This window comes from Hippopotamus amphibius, chromosome 9 (assembly GCF_030028045.1).
Source record: "Hippopotamus amphibius kiboko isolate mHipAmp2 chromosome 9, mHipAmp2.hap2, whole genome shotgun sequence".
NCBI lineage: Eukaryota > Metazoa > Chordata > Mammalia > Artiodactyla > Hippopotamidae > Hippopotamus > Hippopotamus amphibius.
In genome coordinates this window covers 71413859-71422807 of record NC_080194.1, presented here as the reverse complement: position 1 = coordinate 71422807, position 8949 = coordinate 71413859, and the positions used below count along the sequence as shown (strand labels likewise).

The following is an 8949-nucleotide window of genomic DNA, read 5'->3' as shown; positions in this document are numbered from 1 at the left end:
AGCAGGGTGAAAAATTACCTGTATGCTGTGACTTTTTTCAGAAAAAAAAAAAAAAAAAAAAAGATAACATTAAGAACACAGAGCAACAACAACAACAAAAAAACCCCAAAACAAACAAAAAAATGCAAAGCAATGCTCAAGGAATTTTCTTCCATTTTTTCCAAGTTGTATTATGTGGTTACAATAATTTGTATGATGAATACACATTTATTTTTGAAAGTGCAACCAGTGACACCCCGTGCGGAACGCAGTGATGACACACGCAATGACACAGTGGACAATTCTCAGGCTCTTTCCTTAGGGCAGTGTTGAGTTGTCCTACCCCTTGGAGTCTGCCCCTGAAGCCCAGTAAGGACAGCAGCTAGGATGTGGCCCCAGGGAGCAGCGGGGCATAGCTGATGTCAGAGGTGCTTTGACATTCGTGAGGTGAAGCCCCAGGGTCTCTGTGTTCTCTGGAAATGCCTCTCCATGACAGCTGTCACCTGGAGGGCTTAAGAGGGACTTTGGGGCCAAGGACCAGAGCTTTGGAGGTCTTCCTGAGAACCGGAGCTTCTAGTAGTGAAAACTTTGAGGACTGGCTCAGGTGGCCACTACTCTCCGAACAAAGGCCACCAGACACCTTTAAACACAAAATATTCTTTTATTTGTCAACGAAGGCTACACGGGATCACTTCTGGTTTTGTTTTTATGCCTTTTTTTCTTTTCTAGAAGGTATCTACATCTGCATTTATTTACAGCCTTGTCAGTATTTACACAGTCAAGAATACAGTGTTAGAAACACAAATGTGTTGAGAAAAAAACTTCTCAAAATTAGTTCCAGACTTCAGGAAAACTATTTCCACATGGTAAGGCCAGAGTCTCCAGTGTTGGTCGTCCAGAGGCAGCTTGGGAAAGTCCTTTTGCCGAAGCTGCGGGTTCAGAAGTCTTCAAGAACAACAGGCAGGTTTAGAAAAGTGGGATTCTGGTGTTGGGTGAATCCGGGGCTGCCGGGCACCACTAGACATCTGTGGCTCAGCCTCTGCCAGGATAGCTGAGCCCGCCCGAAAGTTGGTTCTCCGTCGGCAGTTTGCCCTCAGAATCAAACACATGTTCTTGGGGACCAAGAGGTCGCCCGGTATCATGCCTTTGGCATTCCGGAGGGGGTAAGAAACCCAACATCGACCCGCTGTCTGGGGTGGTCACATACACAAGGCTGGTTTTTTGAGAATGTAAAGGTTGGAGAGGATAAAGTTTCTATCACCTGAGCAATGAGTCTTTAAAATGAGCTTACTGTTTTTTGAAGGTAAAATGAAAGGGCCTTGATCTACAGAGTTCTTTCTTTGATCCCCTCCCATCCAATAAAATACAGACAGGTGTATAAACCTACCTGGGAATTATGAACCTTAAATAGAGGGCTTTTAGTCCTAATGAAAATCCCAAGGGAAAAAAGAGCCTGGGTTCTTTCTGGGGTCCCTCAGGAGGCAGGCCCCAGCTCAGGACCAGAAGCTACGGCCAGCGCTTAGTGGCCGCTATGAGGAATGGAGAACAGATTCAACTTTGAGCACCGGGGGAGCAAACCCCAAAACCCAAGACCCTGCTGGGGCCTGGCAGACTCCTTCCTCCTGGGCACCAAGCTCAGTGTCATGGTCCTCACCTCGTGGCAGCTGCAAATACCAGGCTGCAGATGTGAAACTATTCTAAGATTTCACATGGAAATCTCATCTTTGCATATTGGAAACCCCTGCCATCTATAAAGGTGGTATGAAAAGTCACAGCTAAAAAGGTCCTTTATTCTTTTTTTTTTTTAAAACATATGATTCCTTGTTACAGGTTTATAAAAACACTGCCCAGTTTTATTCATCTTCCTTACCTACATCACCTTCTGCTCCCAGCCCTACCTCCTCCTGATTCTTTAAAATTGTACCCTCTGGCCATTTCAACCTCTGGTCAGTTTCTTAGAAATTGTTTCAAGTCCTCCATCCCTAGGTAGATATCAGGCACTAGTCTGTTCCTTGGGTTAATTCTCAGCCAACAATTCTGAGAGACAAGCATCAGGGGTAATTGACCGTGTAGTTTCTTTCCTTTCTTCCCGTTTTCATAGCTCTGCCCTCCAATGATGTCTGTCTGGAGGGGGGGTAAAGAGGAAATCTCATCCTATAAAAAACAAGTCGGGGAATCACTGAAGTCCTATTTAAGGTGTTGACAGAAGGGCTGAGGATGAGGAGCTGATGGCAGCTGTGAGGATATGGGAGAAGGCAGGAGCTCTTCCAAAATAAACCTTTTTCTGGGGCCAGAGGCTGACATCCTGCAGAATGATGAACCTGGACCAGTGAGAGGGGGCTGGTAACTCTAAGGAATGCACATGTTTTGGTTCGTTAATGCCAAAAGGGCAGGTGCTGTCAAGGATGGGATTTGATGCCTGGAGGCCACTACGCAGGCACAGGGAACTCTTGCTTATGCCTTCAGACTCACTCTTGCTGTGAGAATGGGACTGCGGGTCTTAGCAGCACGGGAGGCACTGAGTTACCTGCCAGCCCAAATAGAAACCAACTCAAAAGGGCTGAGGCCATCTCCAACAGCAAAAGCACCCATGTGACGCTGAGGTGTGTGATGCTGCCTGCCCCACACCTGAGATCCTCTCTAAAGGCTGGGGATGCTTGGACTTCTCCCCATACAGAAGCCGTGCCTCCTTGGTGGTATGCAGCCCAGGAAAAATATAACATCATTCATTTAAAGAAAAGGCATGCTCAATAATTCTCTGTGATTTTGATCTTTAAGAGTCCACACTATTACTTCGGTGGGAGTGGGGAGCGGAGAGTCAGAGGGTTGGGGAGGCGTGGGGAGATGGTTCATTTGGCCCTCATGCTGTCTCTGACCTCCAAGCAGATGTCCCCAGCAGGTCTTGACGGACGTCAGGCAGCCAGGATAGACCTGATCATCTAGGCCAATGGGCAGGGTCCCATTGCTCAGGGGCCCCTTATATCAAGAGTACATGTGAGAGGCATACGTCTATTCTGGATAAAAACAAAACAAAAATAAAACAAAACAAACTTGCATTCTTTAGGCCAAACTATTTTCCATCCCATCCAAGAATGATCCTGCCGGATGGGACCCGCCACCAGCTCCCGCCTCGCACAGTGGGCCCGGGAGCACCGAATCTGACTCAGCCGAGCTTTGGATGCAGTGAACAAACAGGCCAAGATGCACTGTCACAGCAGTGTCACTTTTTTTTGGAAACAGGAAGAGCACTTAGCGAAACACATCCTCTATTCCCAGTGGGATGACGTAAGGCGAAACCTACTCTCCCGAGAAGCTTTGGGTGCCTCCCTCCGTCAGGCAGAACCCGGCCTACGTGCTGCTCCGATTCTCATGCAGTAAGAGACCTTCTCGGTTTCATTAACTCATGGAATATTCTGAAGACTCTGTGAGTAAGGCTATAAAGGTGCCATGAGCTTGTCAGTCCAACAAGGTTTCCACGGGGAAGAGCTCAGACTCAGAATTCATTTCCACACTTCATGTAAAATGTAACCCATAAAAGCCCCATTTTCTAAGAGGCCCAGCTTAAAGGAAGCATTTGGCTTCCCCTCCTGGTATCCCAGAGCCTCCTGTGAGAGGTAATGACAACGTAATCAGGCAGATAAAACAGGAGAAAAAGAGGTCCTAGCTCTCTCCTCCCCTCCATGCTTCCCCAGCCCATGGGCTGCCGCCTCTCCCTGGGCATGCCCTCCAGGTGTGGGGTGTACTCGCTCCTGAAAGGACTTAAGCCTCTGCCTGCTGACCTCAGGGGTAGGTCTCCACAGGGACAACTGTAGCCTGGCCTCCTGGATCCATGGACACCAGCCTCAGGAACTGCCCCTAATCCTGGTGGGGTAGCTTGACGCTGCCAGGCCACACCAAATTATCTCTTCCCTCCTTTCTCCTTCATCTTGCTTTAAAACCCTGGTTGGATTCCTCTAGGGGGAAAGCTGTTTTAGAACTTCACAGAAGGGAGTTCCTGAAAGCCTACCCAGCTGCATCCCAGCTCTGCAATTAGCTCAACACATGGGAGGCAAAGGAGCCTTCGGGAGCTGGTTAGAAGGATGCTTGGCTTATGCCTTCCTCTCTTTGGCTGACTTTTTCTTAAGCCTCTTTCCAGAATCAAGGCCACCAAGCACCTCTCTCCACACTCCGATTTCTCAGTGGTGGTAGCTGAGCAGTGCAGGGAAGATACCCAATGTTTTGGAGAGAGGGCTTCACCCAGGAAGGCAGGCTGGTACCCTTGCCAGCACTGCCATTCTTTTGCCGTGGGTGACCTTCCCTCCTGGACGTGGTGCCCACACTGAGGGCTGGCTGTGCAGTGCTGGTCCTCACAGCTGACTCTGGGAGAGAGGAGGAGATGAATAAGGAACATCACGGGAAGACCAGCCAACCACAGATGTCCTGGGTGCCTCTGCCTCCTGGGGAGGCCGGGGCTCTGAGCCCCAGGATGACGTCACCAGACTGGGGGAAGGACCTGGGAGACACTTTCTCCAACCCAGCACGGGGGTGGCACTGACAACTACACAGGATTTGCGAAAGGGGTTGGGGGTTTCATTTAGCATCAAAATATAAAGCTTGGACAGGAGTCTGGGGCAGCATGAGAAAGGTGCTGTGAGATCATGAAGTTCCCCAGAGCAAGATGAAACCATCCCTGGTCCTCTGGAGGCGTGGAACACAGTGAGTAAAAAAGCTGCCACTTGTCTGCGGGAGCTCAGCCAAAGATCCTCAGGTCCCGCCGGCCCTCCTTCCAGGCCCCCTCGGAAATTTGCTACTGGCCCGTTACCCTCCGCACCCTTCACTTCCTGCCCGACCCCCGTGGAAGAGAGAGTTGCACATGGGACAAGTTAGCACAGACACTCATGTCTCACATCACACTGGGTACCTGGGGACAGACAAGGACACACCCCAGGAGATGCATCTCAGCGAGGAGAAATGTACCCCAAACAACAAGGAAAACTCCTCAAGGAAAAGGGAACAAAAGACAATAAAGTTTTCATTGTGATCACACTACAGAAAAAAAATACCTTCTGTTCTTTGCAAAAAAACGTGTGAAGGCCAAATCTGTGTTTTTCTTTTCTTAAAAAAAAGGATGTTGCATGAATTACAATGCAACCAGTATCTTTTTTTGTTTGTTTTCTGCACTTGTTAAAAAAAAGGATTTTCTTTTAAGTACAACACAGTCAGGTATGCGGCCACAAAAGAGTAGCTGTCTTTGGCAAGAAGTCCCGGCCGTGGTCCTCTCTGTCACCTTCGGCCCATCTCACTCTGTCTCATGAAGTGGATGTTGTTGGCGCTGTCTGACAGTTCTGGGTACTGCTCTACCGAGATCACGAAGAAGCCGTCGTAGCCTTGAACCCGCCCCGTGTTCAGCGCCTGCTGCTTCTCACCCTCTGTCCAGGCCCGCAGGCCCTCCTCCCCTTCCCGAAGTCGCTGCTGCTCGCGGGCCCAGGCCTGGCGCACAGCTCTCTGCCGGGCCAGCTCCAGCACCCGCGCCTTCTCCTCATCCAGCGTCGTCCCGTAGCGGGTGTTCAAGCACAGTGCCCCGTACTGGAGCTGGATGTCTGTGTAGCGTCTAGTCCTGCCACTGAGCACCGTGTTGATCTGGGACACGGTGACGTTGACCCCGTTCTCCAGGGTTCGCCGCCCCCCGCTGAGGCCCAGGATGGCCAAGTCGCCTTCTGAAGGTCCTGGTTTCACGAAGTAGTGGGTGTCCACCCCGTCAATGGTGAAGTGCAGGTTCTCCAGGTAGTGGGCATTGTTCAAGATGGCAGCAACCCTCCGCCCGTCCTCGTTGGCCACACTTATGATGTCTGTGGTCACTCGGCCATCCTTCAAGGCGAACTTGACCCCCTTGCCAAAGACTGAGCCACTGGATGCAAACTTCTTTGTCTCTGGGGCCTGCTGGCAGCTGGTGATTGTGGAGCCGTAGAGCTGGTCAAAACGTTCCAGGGTGACGAAGGCCTTGAGCTGCTTCTGCACTTCACACTGAACCCCGAGAATAGACTGATGGGGGGAGAGAGAGAGTGAGATAAATGGGGAAAAACCTCGAAGGGCCTGGAGAATCAGCTTATATGACTAAGTCAAACCTACACAAATGTATTAACCTGTAGCATCTAGCTCTACTGCTGACCACTGGGACACCCAGCCCTCCTTCATCCATCTATTCACCCTTCCTGCCACTGAGAGGCTGTTCAGGGAACATCTACTCTGTGCTCAGTCCTTTTCTGGGCACTGGAGATACAACAATGAATTGGACATCATCCCTGCCCTTGAAGAACTCCTCGTTTAGTGGGGAAAGACAAGTGTGACAACATAACTACGATCAAATGTGATGAGTGGTGGTCTAAGAGAAGCAAATAGCAATAGCTGTAGGCAACACATCTTGGTCCTTGAGCAGAAAAATTCATATTCATTATCTCGTTGGATCTTCACAATAACTTTATTACAGTAGGGACTGTTATTGCTCTGGTTTTACATCTAAGGAAACTAAGGCTCAAAGAGGTTGTAACTGGCCCACAGTCATACAACTAGTAAGTATTCAAGCCAACATCCGAACCCAGGTCTGTCCGATTCTAGAGGCTCAGTTTCAGGGCTGCTGGAGTGGGGAGGAGCAATCACGGCTCAGGATATCTTGGCCTGGAGGCGGAGGAGTGAGGTGGAGAAGGTGTGGTTCAAGGACAGGCTCACGCTTGAGTTGGGACTTGGAGGATGAAGGGATGATGTTAGGTGCACGAATAGCGAGGAATGCACTCGGCAAGAAGGCTTAGTACGATGAAAAGCAGTGATCCACATAAACCCTCTTAGCCTACTTTATTACTCTGTGCCACGTTTAGAAGTGATTTTCAAGGAGGGCCTCTGTCCCCACAGTGCTTCCTGGGGGCTCCACAAGTGCCCCCACTCTTGGCTGCTTTGGGGCACAGGTTGGAGGCCATGCTCAGGCAGGCCCCAGGGCTTTATCAGCAACTCAGGGAAATGGCTTTAGAAAAAGGCTCATCGGCTTCTCACTGAAATTAAGTCCTCTTTATAATTAATAGAACCCTGTCTGTGAACAATTATTTCCTAGAGTTTCACGAAAGCTGGAGTGCTCAACAACAAAGATCTCCGATGCTTGCCAAGGGCAGAAATCAATAATTCACTGACAGGCGAGGTTGGCAAACAGGCCATCAGAGACTGTGGCTCTGGGAGGGGGTGGAGAAGGGAGCCTGGAGGTGGGGGCGCAGCTGAGTGGCTGGAAGCAGCCCTGGGGAAACAGCCAGGGCTGTGGGCAGCCTTGCAGTACCTGGAGGGACCGGGGCGGGGCGGGGGGGGGGGGGTGGACTGGAGAGGGGCAGGGGGGCTAGGGCCGCAGAGAGAGGATGAGCTTTGTGACCAGACAGACTTGGGTTCTCATCGCCTTCTGCCACTTTCCAGCTCACCTTGGACAAGCTTCTCTCAGCTCTGGTCTTATCTGTAAAATGGGGAAAAAGGCCGAACTCACAGGGTTGTTTACCTCTTCCAACCATTTGTTCATTCCACAAAAGTTTTCCACGCACCTACTATGTGTGAGGTGGTATGCTGGGTACCAGATAGGACCTGTTACCTGCCCTCTTGGGGCTCAGGGTCTAGTGGAGATACAGGGAGGAAAACAGCAATGAAAATATAGTGTGGTGAGTGTTTTGCAAGAGGAAGCTACAGGTGCCACCAGGGCACAGAGGTGCAGAATCCCATTCTCCAGGGTCCAGGGGAAGGAAACAGCTAGGCTGAGCCTAACGGCATCCGACTGGAGTAAGAGGTCTGGATGTGTAAGTCTCCGATTGCCAGCAGTGTGCCACCTGGCAACCCTGATTTCCTCCTCAGTCTCTTGTGCCCCTGGACGGGGATCCCCGGAAGGCCTGGTCTCTGCCTGATTCATCCCTGCACTCACTGGGCTCCTGCGGCAAGGGGCCTGGAAGAGCCGGCGCCTAGTACAGATCTTATGAGTGAGGGGGGCAGTGGGAAGAAATGAGCAAGTGAATGCCTGAAGTGAGGGGATGGAATGAAACTGTTTTTAAGGCTCTTTATAGCCATGAAATTCTATGAGTCTTTGAAATTGGGTCATAAATGGAAGACAGGGGAAAGTAACATTTTTTGAGCACCTACAGACAGGTCTGGGCTGGAATCCTGCTCTACTCCATCCTTGCTGTGTGGTGTTCAAAGGCCTCAGGCATTAAATCTGAAAAATGAGAACAAGGATACCAGGGGATATTTGCGTGTTAATTTATGTCGAATACCTCACGCAAGGACAGGTGCCTTGAGGTGCTCAGAAAATGTCACATTTGTATTTAGAACACACCTTCCTCCCTTGTACTTTTGTTCTGAGTTGGGACAAAGGCTCATTGTTTTTGTGGAACTCCAAACTCAGTGTAACAGACAAAACTCCTTAATTTGGTTTGGGAGGGTCTGTGTGCTGCTACAGCTGGGTCTGCAGTGACTTGCCAGTGGCAGGCTTACTAAGTGTCTGCTGAACAGCTTATGGCAGACACTGTGAATGTACCACACTGGTTTCTATCACTGGCCTAGGCTTTCCTGGAAAGCTGGTTCGACCCACTCCTGTAATGTCCGGATGGCTCGAGGGGCGGGTGGCCGTGTGTGTGAATTACCTTGCTGTTGTCCCACTCCTGAGTTTTCATCTGTGTGTGGACGAGCTCGTAGGAAGGCTCCATGGCATCTGTGTCTGGCTTGGGGTAGCCGGGAATCACATTGTGAAGCTGGAATCCAAAGGTGAGGAGCCAGCTGTTGACATCTGGATGGGAGAGAAGCAAAAACATCCCCACGGAGTCCGTGGACCTCAGAGGTGACACATGCCAAGAAAGCAGCTTAGAGTTAGGCTGCTAGGGTGGGGGGCGGGGGTGAGGACGTGGGGGGCGGCTGGTGGGAGAGTCAGTAAGCACACGGGAAACGGTTTCATAGTATGGAAGCTGAACATGCTCTTGG

General features: G+C 50.5%; 1 protein-coding gene across 1 annotated transcript in view; it reads right to left on the bottom strand.

The window, feature by feature from the left end:
• Positions 1-371: 371 nt before the first annotated feature.
• TENM4 (teneurin transmembrane protein 4) overlaps positions 372-8949 on the bottom strand; it is a 732935-nt gene continuing 724357 nt past the window's right edge. The window contains 2 exon segments of the mRNA XM_057747430.1: positions 372-6000; positions 8616-8758. Of these exon segments, the coding sequence (XP_057603413.1) occupies positions 5242-6000; positions 8616-8758 (902 nt within the window). The 3' untranslated portion in view covers positions 372-5241.